At 47.4% G+C, this 24,102-nt stretch overlaps 9 protein-coding genes across 9 annotated transcripts; 6 read left to right on the forward strand and 3 right to left on the reverse strand.

Moving 5' to 3' along the window:
- Positions 1-124: 124 nt before the first annotated feature.
- Positions 125-3,287, forward strand: FOIG_09700 (uncharacterized protein; the record flags this gene model as incomplete). The annotated part of the gene is made up of 4 exons (XM_031209982.1): positions 125-506; positions 643-685; positions 760-2,234; positions 2,911-3,287. 4 exons carry the CDS (start codon positions 125-127, stop codon positions 3,285-3,287), a joined length of 2,277 nt encoding a protein of 758 aa, XP_031060233.1.
- A 320-nt stretch (positions 3,288-3,607) lies between these two features.
- On the forward strand, positions 3,608-5,322 carry FOIG_09701 (uncharacterized protein; the record flags this gene model as incomplete). Its single annotated transcript, XM_031209983.1, has 2 exons — positions 3,608-4,047; positions 4,131-5,322. 2 exons carry the CDS (start codon positions 3,608-3,610, stop codon positions 5,320-5,322), a joined length of 1,632 nt encoding a protein of 543 aa, XP_031060234.1.
- A 203-nt stretch (positions 5,323-5,525) lies between these two features.
- FOIG_09702 (uncharacterized protein) lies at positions 5,526-5,758 on the forward strand (the record flags this gene model as incomplete). The annotated part of the gene is made up of 2 exons (XM_031209984.1): positions 5,526-5,546; positions 5,597-5,758. The coding sequence occupies 2 exons, from the start codon at positions 5,526-5,528 to the stop codon at positions 5,756-5,758; spliced, it is 183 nt and encodes a 60-aa protein (XP_031060235.1).
- A 1,156-nt stretch (positions 5,759-6,914) lies between these two features.
- Positions 6,915-9,368, reverse strand: FOIG_09703 (uncharacterized protein; the record flags this gene model as incomplete). Its single annotated transcript, XM_031209985.1, has 4 exons — positions 6,915-8,145; positions 8,197-8,635; positions 8,690-8,808; positions 8,863-9,368. 4 exons carry the CDS (start codon positions 9,366-9,368, stop codon positions 6,915-6,917), a joined length of 2,295 nt encoding a protein of 764 aa, XP_031060236.1.
- Positions 9,369-10,031: 663 nt separating this feature from the next.
- FOIG_09704 (uncharacterized protein) lies at positions 10,032-12,083 on the forward strand. The gene is made up of 4 exons (XM_031209986.1): positions 10,032-10,336; positions 10,390-10,545; positions 10,598-11,475; positions 11,536-12,083. Exons 1-4 carry the CDS (start codon positions 10,137-10,139, stop codon positions 11,985-11,987), a joined length of 1,686 nt encoding a protein of 561 aa, XP_031060237.1. The 5' UTR covers positions 10,032-10,136; the 3' UTR covers positions 11,988-12,083.
- Positions 12,084-12,275: 192 nt separating this feature from the next.
- Positions 12,276-14,368, reverse strand: FOIG_09705 (uncharacterized protein). Its single transcript, XM_031209987.1, has 5 exons — positions 13,871-14,368; positions 13,219-13,821; positions 13,099-13,161; positions 12,842-13,046; positions 12,276-12,785 (listed from the first exon to the last, which is right to left on the reverse strand). The coding sequence occupies exons 1-5, from the start codon at positions 14,220-14,222 to the stop codon at positions 12,437-12,439; spliced, it is 1,572 nt and encodes a 523-aa protein (XP_031060238.1). The 5' UTR covers positions 14,223-14,368; the 3' UTR covers positions 12,276-12,436.
- Positions 14,369-15,885: 1,517 nt separating this feature from the next.
- Positions 15,886-17,340, reverse strand: FOIG_09706 (uncharacterized protein; the record flags this gene model as incomplete). The annotated part of the gene is made up of 1 exon (XM_031209988.1): positions 15,886-17,340. One exon carries the CDS (start codon positions 17,338-17,340, stop codon positions 15,886-15,888), a length of 1,455 nt encoding a protein of 484 aa, XP_031060239.1.
- A 3,735-nt stretch (positions 17,341-21,075) lies between these two features.
- FOIG_09707 (uncharacterized protein) lies at positions 21,076-21,463 on the forward strand (the record flags this gene model as incomplete). Its single annotated transcript, XM_031209989.1, has 2 exons — positions 21,076-21,248; positions 21,307-21,463. 2 exons carry the CDS (start codon positions 21,076-21,078, stop codon positions 21,461-21,463), a joined length of 330 nt encoding a protein of 109 aa, XP_031060240.1.
- A 961-nt stretch (positions 21,464-22,424) lies between these two features.
- FOIG_09708 (uncharacterized protein) lies at positions 22,425-23,151 on the forward strand. Its single transcript, XM_031209990.1, has 2 exons — positions 22,425-22,597; positions 22,647-23,151. The coding sequence occupies exons 1-2, from the start codon at positions 22,486-22,488 to the stop codon at positions 22,955-22,957; spliced, it is 423 nt and encodes a 140-aa protein (XP_031060241.1). The 5' UTR covers positions 22,425-22,485; the 3' UTR covers positions 22,958-23,151.
- The last annotated feature ends 951 nt before the right edge of the window (positions 23,152-24,102 follow it).

The following is a 24,102-nucleotide window of genomic DNA, read 5'->3' on the forward strand; positions in this document are numbered from 1 at the left end:
CATTTCAGCCGCACGCACTCATGCCTCAGGCACTGCAGCGTAATGCTGTCATCTCCCCGCTTTGCCATCCCTTTGTAGATAATAGATTTTCTTAAAAGTCCTTTCTTCCTCATCGCAGACCAAAATGGCAACTTCCGCGAGTCTTTGTCCTTCTTGCCAGGGATTTGATATTCAGGCATTTGCCCGGCCGGGAAGCCCTTGGATGACTACCAAAACGGCCCTTGTCAGAGAAGGGAGTCAGCAAGGATGTCATTTTTGCCAGTTCCTTATCGGAGGAAATGATGAGAATTTCTTTCGTGAGAATGGTTTGTTGAAGCGTGGATTCGAATGGCTTCACTGGACCTCAGCAAGCCCTGCCGATGTACCCAACAACAGCGGCTTAGCAGTACGGGGTAACCGTGGACTTGGAATTTCTATACTGCTTGTTAAACTTTCGAAAGATCCGAAGCCTTCGTTGTTCTCTAGAGGCGACGGCTACAATTTGTTCAATCTGCACGCTGATCAAGGTAAGCAAAGCCCTGCTGTGCCGTAACATAAACGCAGCTACCTACCCACCATAGGCAGTCCAGCAGCAACTAGTGGAGATATAATCGGACTACCCCCAGTTGACAGAGACCCTTCATCTAAATCATCATGCAATAGGATACGGCGATGGCTGGGTTCCTGCGAAAATCACCAAGAGTGTGTAAGAACCTTATCCATGACTCGAAAAGTAGAAAGAAGCCGCTCTCCACTACCAACACGGTGCGTTCGTGTTAGTATATCTACCACCTTACCCAACGGGTTGAACTACACGTTAGAAGAGACTGGAGGCAGGTTGGGCGAGTACATATCCCTCAGTCATCGCTGGAGCGATCCGGAGACAAAGCGATCGAGTACATACCTGCGGAATTATCGCGATCGCGTTGCAGGTATACAGTCAGCATTCCAAGACATTGACCCTCTATTCACGGATGTCTTCCTGGTTGCCTCCAAGGTGGGCATACCATACGTGTGGATCGACAGTCTCTGCATTGTTCAAGATAGTCCTCAGGACTGGAGAGCCGAGGCTGTCAAGATGGCAGACTACTACCAAAATGCTTCCTTTACTATCATGGCCGCCGTTCCCCCCAACAAAAGACCACAAGGTCTTTTTCATGTACCGGAGGGGGATTTGTATCGCTTGGCTCGACTTCCGTATCGGGACAAGGAGGGGAATAAGAAAGGTCATTTCTACGTATCCTGTCATCTTGACCCTGCCCGGGAGACCCACCGACACAACCAAATACAGAAAAATGACCTACTCTCTCGGGGCTGGGTGTTCCAAGAGTGGGCTCTGAGCCGACGAATCGCCTGGTATACAGAACATGGCTTGACGCTGCGATGCAAGTGCCGCAATCTTCAGCATCAAGGGGAGAGCCTTATCAATCTGGATCCAAGTCCAGGTCTGCACCGAATCCTTCCACTACTTGGTCTTGTAATTCCCAAGCACCGCTGGGACCGTTACAAAGCTTCAGCTGCTCCCTTCCGATCCCCCCTCGACTGGCAATCGTTAGTATCGCAGTATTCGACGATGCAGCTGACCAAGCCAGAAGAAGATCGCCTTGTAGCCCTTAGTGGTGTTGCGCAAGAATTCACCACTCAGGAGTCGTCTGCCAAGCTGGTCTGTGGCCTCAGGCCATGGTGTTTGGGGGTGGACCTACTCTGGAAACAAGACGCAGCGGGTATACACTCCCGTTACACCGAGTTCCCCTCTTGGTCATGGGCTTCGGTCAATACCCCGGTTTCTTGGATCCGAACAGATGATGCGACAGATTGCTTCAATGTTCTTGCTGTATCTTCTACGCCAGGTGGTCGTGCAGGATTAACTGCTAGAACTGGCAGAAATAACACGTCACCTACTACCACCCCATCTAGTATTGCCCATCAGGCCATAGCGACTGCTGTATTTGCACCGGAGGCATCTATGAATACCCTCAGCATTCGCTGCCGTCTGCTGCTTGTTGTACTTGGCCCGGTCTTGAAAGGAAGATCCAGAGATCTTGTTTTCAGAGCTAGTCGTTACCCCGAGGAAGAACCACCATTTGACAGCCAACCTCGAGCCGTAGGTCTACCCAAAGAGAAAGATACTGTTGCAGGATGGGGTTCTCTGGAAGAACCTGATCTTCAACTCGATGGCGCCTTTGCTAAAAACCCAACTATATTTGCTCTCTGCGTCTCGGTCCTTACGGTTCCGCGAGGCTCTGGGCCATTTAGTAAGATTTGGGGTCATGAGAGCATTTTCAACGTTATATTCGTTCGTCCATGTTCTGCAGTCACGAACGGATTTGAAAGAGTTGGGGTCGGTCGCCTTTTTGGGATAGCAGTAGGTAATGGGTTCCAGGGAAGTCGAGAGAGAGACATTTACCTCTTGTAGGAGATTAGTATCTGTATTATCACAGAGATGTCATATTTGCTTCAAGCGCTTGAGTCAATGGTCGCCGCTGATCAGGAGAGATTGATCCAGTGTCTCATCTAATCCCTTCCCAGTTACCCACATGGAAATCTCATCTGATTAAGAAACCGGTCCAACCTGCCTAGCATTTGAGGATAATCAAAGCCACCATTCTGCAGCTACTGCCCCCAGACCTGCGTTGCGATAACAGAATTTTCACCCAGGAACACAGAGGTAATTGGCACTGGCTCAGACCGGGATGATCATGTATGCTGTTGTCGATCTTGCTGCAGGCTGGCCATTCATCACCAACGCAACTACCAATCACATCACTGATGAGGGTGCGTCCTCATATGCAGGTTTCAGCTGCCAAGCACTTTTCTGCCTACTGATTCCGATGCTTACTTTCTCCCGGCTCGGGCGATTTCAACTTCCCCCGCACATAAGCTTACCACGGTTAGTTTCACTTCCCTCTAATATTTTACTAACCTTGAAAGAGACATTGAACTTTTATATTGCTACCATGAAGCAGTTTTCTAAGCTCAAGCAGAAACTGCGGTCCTCAGACTCGGCTAATCAACACTCACCTCAGCCAGCCTCTGTGCCCTCAGCAGCTTCAACCAGCCAGATCACGTGTCGATCATGCCATCAGTCCACGGGATCTTCTTTGACCGTGCCAATCGTGGGCTCTCCGGCTATTATATTATCATCCACTGCGACAACTGAGCCAGCAACTGTCTCTTCGCCTTCAGCGGAACCAGAAAACTCTATTCCAAGTGTACCTGACCGACTGTGGAACAAAGCCTACAACATCCTCGAGGAGAAAGAACCCGAGATCATCAAAAGCTACCAGGAGATCCTGAAACTGGTGTAGCATGAGTGTCCTGATACAACGGCTCCCGAGGAGCTCCTGCACCTGCAGCACTGCAAAAGCGTCAAATTACGCCAGATGTGGAGATTGGTCTATTGCGGGCTTGAGAAGTCTAAGCGACAGGCTAAATACAAGGAGGATTTATCCACGGTCATTGAACAATCGACAACCTCAGAGGAATAGTAGACAAGGCCGTAAAATAGTCCTCTGAAGCTGGAATTGCATGGGCGGGTGTCAGCCTTGGCTTAGAGGTATTTCTGATGCATGGCCTGTAATTACTCCCAGGAGAATGGCTAACAGGACCTCAGATCCTTGCAAATCCGATGAAGGAACCGGGACTGAATCGGCAAGGCATTGCCTATGTCTTGTCACGGATGGAGTGGTATTGGAACTTGGCTGAGTTGGTCCTCCTCCAGGAGAACTCGAGTGTTTCATCTGCCGCGTTGAGAAGGAACTTGGAAGCTCAGATCATCGACTTTTACAAGAAGCTTCTCCTGTTTCAAATGCGAAGCGCTTGTCTCTATTATCGTAACTGGGGAGTTGTTATCCTAAGGGATGCAGTCAAACTTGATGATTGGTCCGGGGAGCTCAACACTATCAAAGATGCAGAACGTCTCATTCGCAAGGACATAGAACAGTACGACTACCAAGATATCCGATTGAAGCTCGGCAAGATCGAAAAATCTGCAGTAGAGCAAGCCGAGTCGCTCGAGACTATCTGCAAAGTTCTGAGAGAGGAGGCAAGATTGAAAGAAAAGAATGAGTAGGATGACAAAGACAAGGATTGTCTCGCCGCCCTATTGATCACGGACCCTCGCATGGACAAGAAAAGGATCCAAAGTCAAGGGGGGATCCACTTAAGGAATTATATGAATGGATCCTGAAGAGCGACACCTACCAGACATTCATCGATGATCCATCAAGTCGGGTTTTGTGGATCAATGGACCACCTGGAAAGGGCAGAACGATGTTACTTTGTGGAATCATCAATGAACTACAGAAGAGTCTCAGGCCCATCTCGTTCTTCTTGTGTCAAGGAAACGTCAAAGAGGAGTACTTGTCCAGCGATATTGCCGTTATGAGAGGCTTGATATATGTTCTTCTTGAGCATCAGCCATCTCTGATATCAGCGATTCGCCCAAGATATGACAAGCAAAACGACAGACTCTTCAACAGCATCAATAGCAGTGAGCTTCTTGGGGATATTTTAACTACGATGCTTCAAGACCCAAGTCTACGCGACACAATCTTGCTTGTGGACGCTCTGGACGAGTGCAACATCAACAGGTCGAAGTTCACAAACCTCATCGTCGAGCTGTCCAAGTCCTGTAACACCAAGTGGATCTTGTCGAGCCGCGACTGGCCTGAGATCCATCAGGAGCTTGCAGACGCGACGGGGTTGATCTCGCTTGACCTTGAACAAGAACATGAGTCGGTTTCTCAAGCTGTCAGGTCATATATCAGCAAGAAGGTTGATGATCTCGCAAAGACGAAGTGGAAAAATGACTTGGAGTTGAAAGAAAGGATTTTCGATTATATGCAGTCTCACGCCGATGATACATTCCTTTGGGTAGTATTGGTGTGCGAAAGACTTGCCAACTCTGGTATCAGAAAGCGTTTAGTCATGGAGGAGCTAGTGAAGTTCCCGATGAGCCTTAGAGCTCTTTACGAGGCTATGATGGACCGAATAACAGATTCATCCGAAGCTGATCGATTGAAACAGATCCTGGCCTTAGTTTGTGTTGTTTACCGCCCCATCAAATTAGCCGAGATGCCGACACTCGTCGAGCCCATGGCTGGCTACGATGAAGATGATGTTAGAGACGCCATTGCCTCTTGTGGCTCCCTCTTGACACTCCAGAACGGGGAGATTTTCTTTGTACATCAATCAGCCAAGGAATTTCTCCTCATGAGGTTCTTTTCCCTCGCGGCAGAAGTTACCAGCATGCACACATCTTCTCACGATCTGTTGCGGCCATGGAGAATACCCTTCGACAGGATATATATAAACTCGGTTCGCCTGGCGCCCACAACCTAGCTGAAGTCCCAAGTCTCGATCTGTTGGCTTCTATCAGATACTCATGTGTATATTGGGCCCAACATCTTTGCAAATCGCACCTTACAAAGGAACCTGGTCGTTCAAACCTTGAAAGACTTTTCCATTTCCTTCAGATGAAATTTACATGCTGGCTAGAGGCACTCAGCCTGATAAATGAACTTTCTACAGCAATCAAAAGCATAATGGTCCTAGAAACTACAGTGGTAAGAGTTTCTCTCTTGAGTATATACGTCAAAATCTGACCCTTGTATAGGTCGATATGCAGATGCAGGAGATCACGGATTTCGTTCGCGATGCTCGTCTGTTCATCTCCCATCACAATCCCGCTATTAAGACTGCTGCCCTTCAGGTTTACTACTCTGCGCTCATATTTAGCCCCAAGAGCAGTGTAATTCGACAACAATTCTCTTACTAGATGCCGAAGTGGGTTGCCGTCAAGCCGAAGATGGATGATGATTGGGATGCTCATTTGCAGACCATATATACTGGTTACGGCGCAGATCACGCTGGTTACTCTCCCGATGGCCGGTACCTAGCCACTTCAAAAAATGGTATATCTCATATTTATGAAACAGTTTCAGGCCAGATAAAAATCATGAAGTTCCGATAGGAATCTAGTGCAGCAAGATCACGATATAGTAGTAAAGCGATTCTTTGGCTATGGAGCCTGGTTCTTGATCTAAATGACCCTTCCTGCAATTACAACTGTTAGATGTGAGGCTTGGATATCTTCCGGCGCCCCTCATTGCCGCCTGCGAGGTTGAAGTGGGACACGTATCGCTTCTTCATTGTCTTTGATTGGCAGTTGGTCTACGCGAGAATTTCCTTCTTGTAGCTTTGTACCATTGAGAATCCGCAGAATACGGTGAAATATCCATCTAGACTTCTTCTCAACTTACGTTACAGACAGAAGGTCTTCAGCGCAATCATCAACGCCGTAGTCTGGGTCGCGGTAGGTGGACATTATAGCTGCGGAAGTGGCCAAAGCCAGTAGCCCCATGCCTTTGAGTATTGCCAGGCCCTTTTGGAATATGATTTGTTGTCTGGAAGAAGGCTGGAGAGTGATAGGTGCCGTTGACTAAAAGAGTCATTGGGCCCTTTACCGAAAAGTATAGCAAAGTCACCGGTATACAGGGGATTGACGCCGGAGGTTGCATTGGTCACACCAAGGCAACTGTCGGGCACTCGGGCTTCTAAACAAAATGAAGAACGAGAGGCCTACTCCATTGAATAGATGGTTCCATTGCAAGACCAGATTGACGGATTATTGCAGTAGCCAGTAACTAGATATGAAACTGACTGATATCAAACATCCAACCTGGCCAAAGTTAAGCCATACAGAAGCCCTATAGAGGGTGAACTCTGCAAGCTGGGAGCCTTCGACTGTGCTCTCTGTCACTGGGTTTTGATGGTGACCAGAACATCCAGTGCCCTGAAAAGAGATCTCGCCGGTCTTTACCTTACCCAGAGGTCCTTGCACCAACTTCAGAAGGGCTTGTTAGTAGCAGTGGTGCAAAGGTTCAAGATCCAGCATGAATCTGTTCCTTCTGGAACGACGCTTTGTGTCTTGATTAAAGAAGCTTATATAGGCTCTGGTGATTAATCTGAAAGGAATGCTGTGTGATATCCGGCTTTCCTCCCGGCAGCATCATGCGAAACGGCCAACCTTGGGAATAGTACATATCGGCGGCTACCCTCCGAAGCCAAGCAGTAGGCACAACAGGAATCCAAAACTCGCATTTCTCACTCGCCAAGATCTTCAGCCCTGTTTTCCATGAGCTATGAGCCTCGTCTTTCTCACCGGTCGAGAGCTGTGCGTGAGCCAGGGACAAGTGACACACAGCGGCTATGAACCCACGAGATGAACCGAGAGCATGCATGTGACTAACTTGTGCAAGCGCAAGTGTCCAGCGCAGCATAGCTTCACCTGGGTCTCCCCTAATATGAGCTATGCGAGCTGATGCTATTAGTGTCCTTATGTGTAGCTGTCGGTCGTTGATATCGTCTGGGCAGGGAGGTGGATCACTCAGTAACTCCTCTAGTGTCGACTCTGCTGCATCTAATTGCTTCAGCCCGATGTTCGCCTCTACCAGTGCCAGAATGAGCCTTCTGAATCCACGACGCATGCGGTCACATGTATTGATACGCTCAAGTTCAGGTTCCAGTATCACGATAGCTTTGAGGTACTCTCCCATCTCGCAGTACATATCAGCTAATCTTCCAAGCAAGACTCGGTGTGAGTTCTCGGGTATAGGTTTGATTCGCCCTAGTGATAGAAATTGCTCCAGAGAAGCCCTTGCTGCGTCAAAATCACCGATGGATTGGAAGTATCGCGCTGCTGTGCTCTGGAGCCGAAAAGTCACTTCCATGTCCAGAGTTGACAATGGCTGCTTCGCTTTCCACTTGTAGGCAAATGAAGGTACATCATTATCGTAGCACTTGATCTTGTTTTCCATCTGGGAAATATGAAGGCGACCTTCAAGTGCATGGTCCCGACGGGTAGTTGGGCGTGGCCCTCGCCACAGAAAGTCACGTATGTGTGCTTCCGACTTGGCAAGTTCTCCATCAACGCGATGTAGTATGCTGCGGAAGAGCACGACTGAGGCGTGGAGATAGTAGGGCATTGACTTTCGTAACAGGATTTTGGCCTGTATGACGGCAGCATGGCGGAGGGCAACTGAGTCTCTCTCCCCAAAATACAGGACGGCTTCAATAACGTGGGTCCTGAGGGAAACTGATATCTTGCATGTTTTCAGAAGCCTTTCGAGTATTGTCCAAACTTCTTGTTTCAACAACGGTGACCTGAGAGACCAGTGTCAGTGATGCTGTATAAAGTGCGGGGATAGATCCTACCAGTCCGTGTTACCCTCATAGCACAGTGGGCAAACAAAGCAAATGAGCTTCAACGCTGTCGTTTCAAGCACTTCTACCGTTTGTGGGGTCAAAACTTCCTCGAAACTCGACATGAGTTCGGGGCTGAGGGACCAAGCTACGGTATTGTCTTCCCGGATTCGATCGACAACATACGGCCCTGCTATGGTCTCAGAGAGCATTGCTTCATTGTATAAAAGATCGACGACGGTGTTAGGAAGGCCAAACTGAGCAGCACTGGTTTGATCTACCTCCCCGCCGGAGTTCCAGCGTCTTTGTGGCAAGCGAACACTTTTCAATAAGATTTCTGGTATGTCGGTGCCACCGAGTGCGTACATTATAAGTAAAAACTGGTCTTCAGCAGGAATAAATTGAGTCAGCTCGCCAAAGAGATTGTGATACGGCACTGGGAAAGAAGGGTCTATAATTGCAATCAGTATCGCATCGTATTTAGACTGTGGATAATATTACTGACCGCATAGTTGGCTGAACACCAGGCGCTGTACAAGGTCATTGTAATTCTGAAATGCTGGGTTAAGAGATGACAAATGACTAAATACTTCTTCATCGTCAATGCTGAGATATCTTTCATAACTACATAGTGTCAGCACTCTTGACTATTGCCAATCCGAGGACATGAACCCATACGTCGAAGGAGGTATATTCAGTGGGAGCCAGAAGATTGCTCCTACACCACCAAGTCTCTGGGCTATCTGAACATATTTCCTGCCAGGGTTTCTCATATCTGTGAGATTCGGCACTCCAGAGAAGACTTCAGCCACTTGAGGAGGGGCCAGTATCTGAGCATCCAATTGAGATCGGAGAAACACCACAACGCAGGCAAGTCGCCGACGCAGTTCAAGATGAACCTGATCAACCGAGCCCGCCCAGAAACCATCCACATCGTTATCGAATATTGAGCATACCCGATTGACAGGGGTGAGGTCAACCTTGTCTACAAAGAGGGCCTTTTCGGTTCGTTGGTTTCGCGGTGTGATCTGATACTGCAGTTGACGACTGAGCGATTTCGCCTGCGCTAGAAATTGTCGCAGATCTTCTAGGTGGCGGTTCAGTGCAGGGATAAGTTCTTTGGCTTGGACCGCGTCATAGTCTTTGGCCAAGCTATGAACTGTGCTGCAGAGACAGGTTTCCATCGTGCAGTATTGTGTATCGTGCGTGCATTGGGCTAAGGGTCGTATGAAGAATTGGTTGAGTGTCGATCTGTAAGTATTGGAGTGGATTGTCTTCCAACGAGTAGTTTTCGGGTCACTTTACTGGTCATGACAGTACGTGTGTTCGCCGACCTCATTCTAGTCGAGCTAATTATCAATCTAGCCTGACGTGAAATCTTATCTGATCTTGTGGATTGTGGCGTGAGTGTGTGAAAAATTTAATCATGCAAAGATCCCAGCTAGTTGGTGCCCTCTCCGCTGTAGGACAGAGGGCCAAGTGTTTCTTGAGCAGGGATCAGTCAACAGACTGTTTCTTCACAGTGAATATTTGAGCATGATGAGAATCCTTGTCGTACCCCATAATGACCATAACAGCCTATTAGGCTTGTAATCGAGACGCCGAGTCTAGCTTTCTTGGGACCGACGCCGACGGAAAACCGAGGGAGATTGATAACAGCCAAGCTAAATCGATTTAACGCGTGCTAAAAATTAAGAACACTCATGACACCCTCTTCGCTACGATCTTGTCCAGTCAGAGATCGCAGCGGCATCGGGAATATTCGTAGCTCGAATACCCTACGCAGTGTGACTAGGATCACGCGGTGGGGCTCACAGGACACGCGTAATGCCCGCTTGACCGAAAGCCTGGTTAGACTTATCGATCGAATTTTGACGCAATCTTATCAATCAGGGGATGTTTTGTCGCCATCTATCATTCTCCCTCCATTATACCACCGTCCCTTGTCGAAAATGGACGGCTTCAAACCACCAAGTACCAAGCAACTGAAGAATGAAGAGGCACTTACCAAGTATGCCGCTTTTCTATGTGGTCTCATGCTTTTAGTTATTGGCATTCGTTGGCTGCGCAATATTTACATTGCATCTCCACATTTGAAAACATCTGCTTCATTATCGACGTACGGGCGTGAGGCCTGTCTTCTGGTCCCTGAGTTCGTAAAAGCGTCCGAGCATCTAGTTGGCAGTAAACTTATTCTTTTCATAGAATTCTGCAGAGACGACTTCCTGCGTCGTGGTTTGGGCGACCTTCTTTGGGGTTCACCGCGATGATCGGCGTCTATCTTGTTGGCAACGTCGCTTTCTGCTCAAGCATGCTTGCGATGCCCCAACTTTTGAATCATTGGGCTTCTAGGTTTGGATGGTAGGATGCACTATTTCCTCATGACATTCCATGCGTAATTGACGAATATCAGGATGTGCGCTGGCAACATGGCCCTATGTGTCTTTTTTGGCCTCAAGAACACGCCCCTAGGCCCCTTGGCGTCCGTTTCGCACAGCCAATTAAATATCCTTCATCGTATTGTCGGTTATACAACTGTATTCCTCCTCGCGCTTCACGCCCTTGTCTACTCGATACATTTTGGCCGTCAAGGTCGCCTGGTGCAGCTGTTGAAGAAGGAGGATATCGAAGGCATGGGGGCCGGTGTTGCCATGCTTATCCTACTAATGGGAGTGTTCAGACACAAGCACTACGAACTCTTCTATGCCAGCCACATTATTGGCTTCCTGGCGGTTGTCCTCCTAACAGCCCTTCATAGGCCAAACTGGGCGAAGAAGATCCCAACGGTGATGCTCATCATATTCAGCATGTGGACATTGGACCGGCTCGTGCGACTGGGCAGGTTATTATACAACCTCGTTAACAACTCAGTGACGTTCTATCCTCTTCCATATAGAGGAACACGATTAGTGCTCAAGAAGCCCGGCATGGCAGCCGCCTTACCAGGATCGCACTGCTTTTTATGGATTCCAAGACTTCGACTTTATGAGAATCATCCATTTACTATCGTCAGTAATGACTCCTCTGGTCTAGAGCTAGTCATGAAATCGCATGAGGGCTTCACCAAAGCTGTCGGCGGCTTTGCAAGCCGAAACCCCCGGGCTAATCTATGGGCATCTATTGATGGGCCATATGGGTCATTACCAGACGTGGGCAACTACGATAAACTGATCCTTATCGCTGGTGGAAGTGGAGCTGCTTTTACCTTTGGAGTCATGAACCGAATCATGATGCAGCGTGAAAAGCTTGCAATCCAATCTATCGAGTTCGTATGGGCAGTGAGGCGTATAGGTATGTTTAGATCAGTCCCTGATTCCCCAGAAAGCTTATCTGATGGTTGACACCTCTTAGAGCAGTTGAACTGGTTTCGCAGACATTTGTGCAATATGGCGGAGTCTGCGTATCCCATCAGCCTCAACATCTACGTGACAGGCGAACGGTCTGCATGTGGCTCTGTAACTGACGATACCGACTCTCGAGCATCTCCATGCGGAGCAGAAAGGGAGGTTCTTCTAAGAGAAAATGTATTTGACTATGAAACTATCTCTGAGATGGGCGATGCATGCGGGTTAACTGATCAAGTAACCGGCGATGAGCCGAAATGCAACCCATTGTTGGAGAAGCTGGATGTCGATGGAACAATTAGTAGAGTCGTGGGAGCATCTGGAAGTCATCACCGAGTGCTCCTCTTGTCTTGCGGGCCCAAGTCACTGATGGATGCTGCGCAAGATTCGGCAAGTAAATGGCAGATGAAGCGAAATATTAGAATAGATGTCCACTGTGAGGACTTTGGCTGCTGCTAGAATTACATTAGATAGATTTACAGCGCAATTTATTCTCAAGAGGAGTTTTATACTTTTTCCCCATTGAGTCTTGTTTCCCTTGCCAATCGGGATGCCTGATTGATCATCGTGCCTAGCTATCAGGCACTCAGAAACTGCGGGTTGGTATTTTAGGCGACTTGAACTGTCTCAATGCCGACATCATCACTGACATTCGTGGCTTGATCACTCAAATTGCTGGCTAGATATTAAACATGCAACAAAGTTTACATAAGTGTTCTGACGAGATTAAAATAGTGGATAGGTGATGTATTTGGAAAGGTGTCCGGCAATCCGTTAATCTTCGAGAACTTGCATTTCTCTGTCTATTGTCATCTTGTAGTTCGAACTGTCGATAGACAAACAGCTCTCGCCCCAGACTATTCAAACTCGAGACGCCGACAAGCTCAGAAGCCTGTGCTACAACTAACTTAATCATTATTTCCAGTGGCAACTCCCCAGAAGTATCCGCACCAGCTACCGATGATCAACAGAATCAAGGTGGCAAAGCAAGCCAGAGAAACCCGCCTGTTCTTTTCACCGTTCTCCTTGGTGAAAATGTCCTTCCTTTCGTTGAGCAAGGCTCCCTGTGCAATTCTCTTCTTTCGTGACCATTGGAGGTGTCCAAGGTCCACCGATTTCCACGCTCCAAAGGCGAGCAGTAGCGAAACGAGGACGGACAGTCCAGCAAGGATGACATAGACGATCGTCACCTTATCGTACGAGTTATTGTCAGCGTCCTGAATCTTTCCGGTGATAATTCGCACAATGATGTTCATTCTAGAGTAAGTGTTAGTAGTACGGAAGGCGAAAGGTAGGGTGGGTATTGCTCTTACGCATTGTTCATTGTGATCTTGATGGCATAAGCGGAGCCAAAGACAGTGCTGTCCCACATTGATGTACGTGTGCTATCGATAATCGTGGTGGGACCAAAGCAATAAGCGAACGCGAAGACGCCGAATGATGCAGCTGTTCCTTTGACTGCTCCAGAGAAGCACACCAGAAGCATCGAGATAAACATGCCAATACCACAAAAGACCACTGCGTATATTTAGCAAATTTCTGTTTTTGTGCGACTTGATTAGCTACTTACACACGGAAATGCGGCTTCCATAAAGATCAAGGAATACTCCTAGCAAGGGAACGACAAAGAAACCTGAAAGAGATCGTTAGAGCAAATCCGATACGACAGCATGTTGATCAGACACCATACCTGAGTATTGCAAAACGGAACTGTACCATCCAGCTGCAATGGAATCGGTGCCAAATCTCTGTTCAGCAAGTTCTGTAGCATTCTGCAGGAACACAATAGCGGCGCTTGTTTCAAACAAAGAGAAGCCCATGACAGCCCAGAATGTCCACGGCAGTTCCAAGACTTTGCGATATTCGAACTTGCGCGTCTTTTCAGTAAGCTTCTCGCCAGTGGCTGGATCATTGATACCGTGATAGCGACGATTGGCAACTTTGGTGAAGAAGTAGAAGACACCGGTCATGACGTTGGTGAAGATGTTCATAAATACCGCAATCCAGAAAACCCAGGCAAAGCCGAGTCTTTTGGAGATAATGTTGGCTGAAGACTTGCCGGCAAAGGCACCGATCTTACCAATGCCTAATTCAAAGCCCAAGGTTGAGGCGAATCCGTTTCCCGGGGCGAACCAAGACGAGAAGACCTTGTACTGGGCAACTTGGGTGGCGATATCACCGAGAGCTCGCACGACCCTGCCAGCCATCATGAACTTGTATGATCGAGTCTGGGCTGCTCCAGCTACCAAAATTGATCCGATCGAATAGATAAGATTGCCGTACAACATCGCGCCTTGTTTCTGATCAGCGCCAACTTCTCCCATGCTTCAAGTCAGACGTACCGGCTCCACCAATTCTGTCAGTTACGATACCACTAACAAGCATCAAAGCAGTGACCATGAAATCCTCACTAGCTTCCAAGAGGGAGAATTGGGTGTTGTTAATGTGCAGTTCTTTCTTAATGGTGCTTTTCATGGCTGAGGTCACGCCAGAGCTCCATTGCGACCCGAAGCCAATTGCGGTGACGAGGACGATGGAGGCGAGTTTCCAAGACAATGGTACTGGCTGGCGACCGTCATTTTCCGGTTGGGAAGTCTGTGATTCGGACAGAACGTGCTCTTCTTTGACGGACACGTGGGGCGGAACGAGCTTCTCTTCGTTCGCGAAGCTCTCTGGCGTCTGAGGTTGAGCCATGAGTGTCAAGATTGAAAAGAACTGTACTCAATGGATGAAATGAGGACAAGGATGTTGAGGTTTGGCTGAATTGAGACTCAGAGGATGGAGGGTGATTTACATATTTAAGTTTGGCTGAAAAAATATTTATGGTTGTAAGTTTTCTGTAGATCCCGAGCTAACCTCAAAAGATGTCAGAGTGTCCGTAGTAATCAGATTGATAAGATGTCTGATGCTGGCGTGGAATGAGCGCCCTAAACCAGAAAGAATTAGCGAGGTTACATTGAAAATTTTCTCACAGTGAGAGGATCAAAGTCGGAAAACCCCGTTAACCACTGGAGCCACTTCCAGAAGGGTTCTCCACTGCGACGAGGCGTCACGGTCTCTGGACTTTGCTAACCGAGAGAGCTGCTCAACCTGTAGACTCCGAGTTCGGCATAGAGTAGAGGCTGAGTCTTTTGTTACTCAGAACTGGATTGATGATTTCTTTTCAGAGGCATTGGCCGATAGAGATGCTCTCATACTGGCAAACAGATAACCTATCCCTAGGCAACTACCCTGGACGCATCAACACAATAAGATCGGTAAAAAAAGGCAACTCTCTCCTGTAAAAATTCTTTCTTGGCACGAACTGTTAGTGTGGTGCTAGGAGCGGGATTTTCTGCAGGCCACGCGACCACACAAAAACTGCGGGGACGCTATCGGCTCCCTAACAGCAGTTTTCAGAGAAGGAATTTGGAGAGTTCGCCTTCTCTGACAACACCTTTGTCGGATCTAATGGCGGCACCTCAGAACCAGAACGCCTTAGATATCGGAGGACGGTGCCCGTGGCATCGGTAGCGACATCCTCCCGATCAACGACGCCGATTGCGATGGGTTTTTCCCCTTTGAAGGCAAGCCGCACCGCCGGCCTCTGATTCCTTCCCAAGGTTTTTCCCTGCCGCCACGACATACGACTACGAGCTACAACTTGGTTACTGGAGATTGTGGACTGCGTCAGCAGATGTAGCGATGCGTGAGAGAATTCTGGTCGGTGGAAAAAGTCGACAGTATGCCCCCGAACCCGCTGACGGGTGACGGGCTCGAGAAAATACAGCGCCTTTTGTGCCTTGGTATGCTGGATGGTGAAGGAAGCGGGGTATCCTGTACCTAGCTAGCTCAGCACGTCTTTTGCTCCAGTAGGAGATTTGGCTTCGTTACAGCCACCCAGACGAAAAATACACAAACAAACAAACAAACAAACAAACAAACAAACAAATCGGTAAAAAAAGGCAGTACGTCTCGCAGAGGATGTCTGGGAGGTCTGGCCATAAACTTGGGGATATTTAAACCTAGAGCAGATTGTTCCTTTTACACAGAGGTAATATCGCAACAGATGATAAGTTTTGCCCTTATTGCCGTCGTGATCGGCATAGATTTGGACTGCGGATTATATTACGGATTTAACGCTGTTACTACTTCTGAATCATCCCATCATACCATAAGTTTTACCATCTACTATTGGATATTTAAGAAGTACTACATAGTAAATATATCGCTATTTATTGGCTAGAGGTAAGTCAACCAGGAAGAGAAACAAAGTGCAATAAGGTTTTGAGAAAAGAAAATACTATAGAGTATGAGATTGCTGATTTAGTAGCAGCCTGGACAATGAAATACTCACTGTCACCAATAACAAAGGTTCTCAAGTAAACGTGAAAGTCATGTTGTTCACATGCTCATTTGCATATGCCGGAATAAAATCCGTCGTCAAATACCAGCCCGGCTTCTGCATGTTGTCCGAGATAACCTTCCCATTAATAACCAAGTTTTCGAACGTAACATTGCTGATCGTCCGGTCCTCATCATAACCGACAAAGATAGACATGCTGGCCTTCGTTCCAGTGTACTTCAAATCACGCACCAACACGTCCTTGATCCCTCGGCCTGGTGATGTGTTGTACTTGGTATTGTACATGACACGGAAGTTAAGCAGTTGACCAACGCGAATATCTTCGACGCGCACGTCATCAATCAAGACGTCTTGAATCAGATTGCCATCTCCAGGATTGAGTGCAATGGTCCCTTGGTAGTCGACCTGTCCCTCTCTTTGGTCGAGGATATCGATGTTGCGAATAGTTAGACCTGCAATGGTCTCGGGGTCCTCAGTATTGCCATGGGTTCCAATATTAATCGGATGCGCGACATCGGCCCACAGAATCGAGTTTTGAATGGTGATGTTTGTCGAGTTTCCGTACCATTCATTTCTGTGAGCGTAAACTGCGATACAGTCGTCCGAATTGCGCAAGAAAACGGAATCGATAAGGACGTTCTCGCAGCAATAAACGTCCATTCCATCTCCCCATTGCACTGCGCTGAAGTCGCGCCAATGACTGAATGTCACGTCCTTTGACTCATACGCCCTAGGGAGGAAGTTGATACCAACGAGACGCTCGATCAAGACGTTGTTGGATCGGTAGACCTGTAGGGAATTTCCCTTTGGACTGTACAAGAGACCTCGTCCACGTATGATCACATCGGTCGAGTTGGTCACTGTGATATCGGGAGCTGAAACCACTGCTCCGCCGGCGACATAAAGAGTTTTGCCAGATCCAACCTCAAGCGTAGAGTTGAGCTTGTGATAGCCAGGGCCGTAGTAAATGACATCTTCATCCTTCTCAGATGGCACGTTTGTATCAGGGGGGTTGGTGAAGATGTGCAGAACATCGAAGATGTCATCGTTGACTTGAACAATAACATCTCGCGGCTCGTTCAAGGTAAAAGTAACAACTGAACCAGACCTTTTAGGGGTTAGGTTGAGGGAGTAAGGCCTGATAACGGCCTTGGAAACTCGATCATTGAGATATCTGGCTTGAATCTCTACAGTACCGTTGAAATCGAAATATGCCAGAGATGAGTTGTGCTTGATAGAACCGCCGGTGGTAAAGTTGACCTCGCTGTGAACTGGTTGATATGTTTCAATCTTTTCCCACTTGCCACCGGGAACGCGAGCTTTGACATCAAAAGAGGTTGCGATAGGGACGCCATCGGGAATAGGCCAAGTCTGGAGAAAGCCCTGGGGGGTCTTTGCACCTTCAACAATGGTGCTTTGACCAAGAAGGAGGAAGCATGCTGATTTTATAACAGTGCTAAGTCTCATGATTAGAGTTGGTGTACTGCAACACAGCAAACAAGACAAAGTGTAGGTATGCCAGTATATGATTGACTTGACCAAACAAGAGTTAGGTAACAATGAACATCGGGCTCAGACTTGGCTAAGTGCGTATTTATACATGGAAATTCGATATTGCTAAAGACGTAGCATAATAAAGAAGTATTTCATTACGGAGCCCACTCGGCACTCTAATTCCCCGCTTCCCCGGATTAGAAGGCTTGCGCTAAGACGCACACCGTAGCATGGCATGCTGATCTCGGAGTCACTGCCGATGCTTTTTCCGTCTCTCTGTATCCTGACTAGGCAATACACCATACTAGAGCGCGTGTAGTAGTGTATTGCACCCGAGCGCCAGAAATTTAGTAAGAGCCGATGAATAATCCGTCTGGTTATATCACGGTCTCAGGCTAAAAAGTAACGATGGTTTTAGCCGAGTCGTGAAGTCTTCTTTCTTTGGCAATATTGAAATAAGAGGTCTAAATTCAGGCATGTCATAAATACAATAGTCATGTTTGGAAACTTGGTGAGATTATCAAAAGACTTTCATCTTCAATTGCCCAGGGGAAAAACTAGGCATTGCTCTGTTGCTGAAGGCGATCAGCGGTAGTTGTCTAGACGAGCTGGCGCGCTTGTATTTGATAGGCCATGCACGTTGGCAGCAGGGTGCCATTCTCACTATGTTCGGCATTAATATCGGTCCTATGCCTCACATATAACTATTCTACCACCGGAGTCCTCAAGGCTGAGGTGAAACTCAGTCGGCAGGGGTAGTACTAGTGTTTCCGGAAGTATTTTGCAGACATCTCCATCTATAATTCATAGCTTGTCTAAACAGATTCATAGCGGTTGACGTCTTGCAGCAAAATAAGCGACGCCATGCGTACCTTTCTTGATGAACTATTGTACGTCTAGTGAGTGTCTGACAGAGGAGAACGTCAAATAGGTGGTGCAAACCCTTCCCGGCCCCATGAGTGTTTCAGGTTTATAGAGGCAAATACCACGTAGAACAGGTTGGACTTGAAAGTCTAAGAAAGATGCTAAAGGCATCGTTATTTGGATCTATGAATATTCCCAATTTGTACCGCGTCAGATTTCCCAAGCCTCTCAGATCCGGAAAATCCGGAAAATCCTAGATACTGTCACGGGAGGGACAATGAACAGAATGTACTCCTAAACAGGCAATGCCTATTTGGTAGCCCTAACCCTCAGAAATCCAATGCAGAGAACACAGCTGACCCTTCAGTTAGAGATGCCTGCAAGTTGACAGTATGTGTTACGGCGCGAGAGCGATGAAGTCAACAAAACTCTTGAAGTGAATCAATTCTTCGAGGCCAAAGGCTTTCCAATGTCTAGTCAGAATTGGTCGGCGGTCTTGAGTCTTCTTGAACGCCCTTACTGGACACGTGTCTGGATCATCCAAGAGCTTGCAGATAAAGGTTTCCTCTTTCGAAGTACCGGGGACATTGTATGCAGCACATCTTCTATAAGCAGAATCGAGTTCGACGTCGCATGCAGTGCGATTCTCCTCACTGTACAAGGAAACTCAGCCCGCGGTACGGGCTCCGGTTTCGAAGTTGACGAACCACTTCGGTCCTTTCTCTCGAGAGGGTGGCCCCCAGGCCTCGCGATGATTCAGACGATTTCTTCTTGCAATGGACCCGTGAAACCCACTCTGACCTGGTTGATAGAGGTTTCGGGACGATTCGAGGCGTCAAATTGCAGGGATAAGATATTTGCCTTGCTAGGTTTGGTATGCGAGCAGGACTGCCTCCTGGAACCTGATTATGAGCAACCAGTTTCAGTGGTATTGATGAATGTCGTTGAGTTTCTTATTAGTTCTTGGGGCAACCTGCATATCTTGCTTGGAAATCGCTTCGAAGTGAATCCCGACGGTCCTAGCTAGGCGCCTGATCTTGGAAGTCGGCTGAGGGGGGACACAACATGAAGAATATTTAACGAGACGTTCAAAGCAGATAATGGCCAAAAACAGACTGTCAAAATAGACAAGAGTTTGGGAACTCTAAGCTGCAAAGGCGTTTTACTCGGAGCTACGAGACGAGTTATTGGTCCTTATGTACAGGGCCAAAAACCGGTGGATGGAACTGATTTCTATCAGGAGGTCACTAGTGGTTTTGGAAATCGTCAATTCTTCACTGAAATGTGTGATTTCTGTCGCTCCCTCTTGCAGACGGAAGAAAATCTGCTCTGCAGAACTCTTGTCATCGATCATGACTCAACTACACCCGGCGAAGATCCCTCATATCCGGCCCCAGCCGAGTTTGTTGACATGATGCAAGCTGCATTCGAACAGAGACCAGTTCCCAATAGCCTCGTATATGAAGGGAGCCTTATTGACAGATTGATAGAATACACCGCTCCCTTTTCAAAGTCAATGCAGAACGCAAGCTCTAATCGTTGCTTTTTTGTTACTGGAAGTGGGACCATGGGAATGGGACCATTTTTCATGAAGCCTGCTGATATAATTGTGGTGCTTTTCGGAAGTCCCTTTTGCCTTGTCTTACGATCGGTTCAGGGAACAGATAGGTATAACCTTATTGGTGATGCATATGTTCATGGTGCGATGAATGGCGAATTTGTAAAAGGTACAAAGCCAGATGACTATCGAACCTTTACACTTGTTTAGTAGAACAATGTCTTCAATGTTAGTACAGGCTTTAACCTTGAATCTTGTCCTTAGCAAGAAATGAGCCCATGCATATTAGATTAAACCTATTTAAGGGAAATATTCCACGATACACAGCAGTAAAAGACTGACGCGTACTCAACTGCCCAGCAAAGGGTTTTGGCATTCACGAATGTGACTCGATAGGGATCAGCGTACCGTGGGTCCTTATGATTCAGGCATAACTGACAGCTTGCAGATCACTTTCTCTACGGCAGTTGATGTCTTACATGCTACCGAAGTGAAGGGATAGGCTCTTTCTTAGTGTCTCAGAATCGAAATGTCGCGCCGGGCTTTGATCTCCCCTTGAAAAGTTCGTTCCGAACCTTTTCATATAGACACTGTTCTAGCTAGCCCCAGAACTCTGACGATTAGTTCTGCATGCTTGGGAGAGTTCTAAAGCTTGAGTAACGACTTACGGTTTCTGATGCTACGATAAACTCCAAATAAGCAATAAAAGCCTGAATCAGTATTGTTGAGCTATCTCTTGCTTTATTGGTTGAATGGAGGATATAGATGGTTGCATTAAATAAAGCTAGTAAAAGGACTTGGCATTGAGGCCCAAGCCCAACTAGAAATACTGTTGTTCCGGGCCAACTACCGGTGTCGTGAGTGTTTTGTCAGAATACCCTGACATAGACAGCCGCGGGTGGTCTCAAAATATTAATGATAATCATCCAAGTTACCAAGTTGGACGATCACATACCAGAAGATTAAGCTCTAAACCCAGATTTGCATACCCCCAAACGTCTGTAGATGCCGACGAGGTCATGGCATTTAACGCACCCATCATGAGTTGTGAATTCTCATTCCACAGGTGAAAAGACTAGGAGGAATTGTATCACCTCCTTTCGATCTGGTAGCATTGTCGAGAATGGCTAATGATAGCCGCACTCCACTTCGAGGCAATTCTGATGCCCATGAAAAACTATAAATCAGCTGCATCTTCCCTTCTCATCACTTAGTTGTCAGCACTCACAATCAGCGCTTTGCCAACACAGCCACTTCAATCTCACAGATCCTATCAAACCGTCATCATGAAGGCCTCCGCCATGCTTGTTTTCCCCGTCCTTGCCCTTGGCGCAGCTACGCCTAAGCTTCCCGTTCCTTCTCTCGATCCGGCCTGTCTTCAGAGTATCACTAGCATCTCTGACTGCATTAAGAATCTCAAGCCCACCAGCGCTGTCGCGCTTGCCGACGTCGCAACCTGGTAAGTATGATACTTCATGGTTAGGCTCTGGCATAGATCATCAACTGATAGGACATAGTCTCACCGAACTTGTGGCTGGGATCCAAAAGTGCATCCCTGATGTCCCTGGAGGTCTGCCAACTGGCCTCCCCACTGGTCTACCTGTTCCTTTGCCTACTCCTCTGCCCGGTGGCCTTCCTGGAGGTGGTATCCCTGGAGTTCCTGGGCTTCCTTGATTTCCTTGTACGAAGCCAAGAGCCCCGCAGACTTTCATTCACCTGGAGGACGGACTGACTACATTCATGAAGGCGATGTCTTGATAAAGGTGTCTAATATTTGTCGGAACGTTGATGTTGAACATTGGGGGTTTGGATAAGAATGAACCTTTCGTGTATACCGTTCTATAGTATTAAACTCTTTGCCTTGACTATGCGCGGTAAGACTTTCACAATGCATTTGCAGCATTGATCACGGAAGCGATGGAGGACTTTGGTGACGACGTTTGCGTGATGTACCCTGCTTGGCAACCAAAGTCGCCTGAGATGTTAGACACTATTGGTTGAATACAACAGATATAGGTAATCTAGAGATTCCAGGAGGAAAGAGACCAGGTCAAGAAACAAAGCCAAATTCCATTTCCAGGCATATTACGAATATACATGAAATATCTCTGAGGTTCCAATCCAACATAATCATCCGAACAGTATATCCATCAGGATATACCAAGGCAAGTTGTTCCTCCACATCAGAGAGGAATCCGACCTAAACTGGCTTTGGTAAACTCAAGATAACGTTTGAGATCCTCCGCCGCTACTCGGACTTCCTGGTGTACCGGCGACAGTACAGCTGTCACAGATAATCGACTTTGTACTCGAAGAGAACCTAGCTGTCTATATTTTGACCTCGGGGTGGAAAGCACTACAGATCTTGTAAACAATTTCTCTTGTTTCCCTTTTCCATACAGTATCATCTATTACGAGAGCTGCCTCTTTAGACAAGACAGTATTACTTACCCTGGAGCACCAGGGCTAAACAATTGGCATCCCTAAGGTTTACGCAAGCCCGATTAGAGTTTTATACCAGCTTAGGTATAGTTAGTCTATCAACGTTACCCACTTAACCGTATTTGTCATCCCCTACCTCGGTAGTATGTTCCATTATGTAATTGGCTGAGGTCCTTTCCTTATTTCACGATTTCTACCTCCTCCTCTCACAGCTCAGCAGCAGAAACAACTCGACAAACCAAGTTATTACAGTTATGTCTCACCTTACCTACACATCCTACGAAGGTTATGGCGAGCGCGCCAAGAAGGACCTTTGGTATAGCCAAGCCGTCCGTGTCGGAGATATCATTGAATGTTCTGGGCAAGGTATGGGTTCCTCCTAGAAATGGAAGAATGGCTGCTGAAGTGCTATTAGGTGGCTGGGACCGAGAGACAGAGAAAATCGACACGAATGTTGTGATACAGATAGAGAAAGCATTCGACAATGTCGAATGTGCTTTGAAGGCAGCAGGTAGTCGCGGTTGGGAGGATGTTTTCTTTCTAAGGTCACACCACCTGCCTTGCAACAACGAGGCAATTGAGACAATGGTTCGCTGCCTCAAGAAGTATTGCCCGAATCATCAGCCGACCTGGACGGCTTTGGGGGTCCCTCGCCTGGCTCTTGACGACATGCGAGTAGAGATCGAAGTGCGCGCGCATGTCCCTAAAGACCGAGACGAGAAGTAAATGTACTGGTTGAATATACTGAATAGACAAATCTTAAAATTGAGTATACTATCACCCAGTGTGCAAATCGCCAAACGCTGACTTTGTAGAATCGCACCATCGAAGTCATTTCCGGGTCTCTTAGTCTCTAGACTTACCGTCGCTGGGCGTATGCGCAGAGGACCGTAAGATATATGATTGATACTCATTTCGGGAAGAGACTTGACAAGAGCTTCTATCTTTGGATTGTAGAAGGGTTCGCAACTAGGGTCGATGAAGAAGCAGAAGTGTATTCTTCTCATTACTAATATATCTTGTTTTTGCGTCCTTTGCTAGGCATTTCTTTGTTCTTAACTGGTTATCGTTATCACCATGTCTCGGGCTAATCAGGTTGATCTAGTCCTAAAACGATCTAATCGGGGACTGCAGCCAATTACAAGTGCGTCATTATAGAGATGCTGAAAATTTGAGACTGAGGAAAAGTAGACTGATTGGGCCAGCTGCTTGAGGCATAATTTGGAAACTTGGTATGAAATAATTGATATCAAGGTCGCATCTCATAATACAAGGCGGCGGCACAAGGACTGATAAGTAGGAAGCCCATGAGCTTCTTGTTTCTGCTCTGGGACGTCGGTGAACGCTGCTTCAAACATTGAAGTCATGCAAAACGCCATTCGTGGCTGGTTCAGCTTCAACAGGGCCAGCGTCTATCAAGTAACGTAGGCTGCTACGCGCGACAAGCCGCTTCTGTTGGTTACTGGATTGCCAAGGCGCTTTGTTATTTGGCCTTAGGCACTATGACTCTTGGATACTTGGCTGAAATCAATTACTAAAGTCATCGGCCGTTGGTGGCTGCTGAACCACCAATAACAGGGCTCTTGATACCGCCGGGGAAAATATAGAAATGCTCTAGGTCCATCCTGTTACTTCTACCTTGGCGGATATCTAATTGGACCGGTTGACACTTTCAAACTTTGGGTCTACGAACATGAATGAGGCGGATATTGCGTTGAGTTCCACTGCGGGGAGCTTGCTCGTGATCTTGCTTTGCCCCAATCTTAGTCGAGCAGCGTCGCCAATCTCCATCATTCAAGAGCTAGTAGGCGGCCATAAAGAGCCAAGATTGGAGCGCTTCGAGTAGTGCGCTCTAGCGTCCTTTCGCAGAT

The sequence above is a fragment of the Fusarium odoratissimum genome (genome assembly GCF_000260195.1).
Source record: "Fusarium odoratissimum NRRL 54006 unplaced genomic scaffold supercont1.16, whole genome shotgun sequence".
NCBI classification, from domain to species: Eukaryota; Fungi; Ascomycota; class Sordariomycetes; order Hypocreales; family Nectriaceae; genus Fusarium; species Fusarium odoratissimum.

Coding starts and splice junctions, on each gene's coding strand:
- FOIG_09705 (XM_031209987.1), bottom strand. CDS start 14,222: ATGGCTCAACCTCAGACGCCAGAGAGCTTCGCGAACGAAGAGAAGCTC. Junction 13,162..13,218: donor TTCCGTTTTGCAATACTCAG/GTATGGTGTCTG, acceptor GATCTCTTTCAG/GTTTCTTTGTCGTTCCCTTG. Junction 12,786..12,841: donor AAGATCACAATGAACAATGC/GTAAGAGCAATA, acceptor CACTTACTCTAG/AATGAACATCATTGTGCGAA.
- FOIG_09708 (XM_031209990.1), top strand. CDS start 22,486: ATGTCTCACCTTACCTACACATCCTACGAAGGTTATGGCGAGCGCGCC. Junction 22,598..22,646: donor CATTGAATGTTCTGGGCAAG/GTATGGGTTCCT, acceptor AAGTGCTATTAG/GTGGCTGGGACCGAGAGACA.
- FOIG_09704 (XM_031209986.1), top strand. CDS start 10,137: ATGGACGGCTTCAAACCACCAAGTACCAAGCAACTGAAGAATGAAGAG. Junction 10,337..10,389: donor GCCTGTCTTCTGGTCCCTGA/GTTCGTAAAAGC, acceptor TTCTTTTCATAG/AATTCTGCAGAGACGACTTC. Junction 10,546..10,597: donor TGGGCTTCTAGGTTTGGATG/GTAGGATGCACT, acceptor GACGAATATCAG/GATGTGCGCTGGCAACATGG.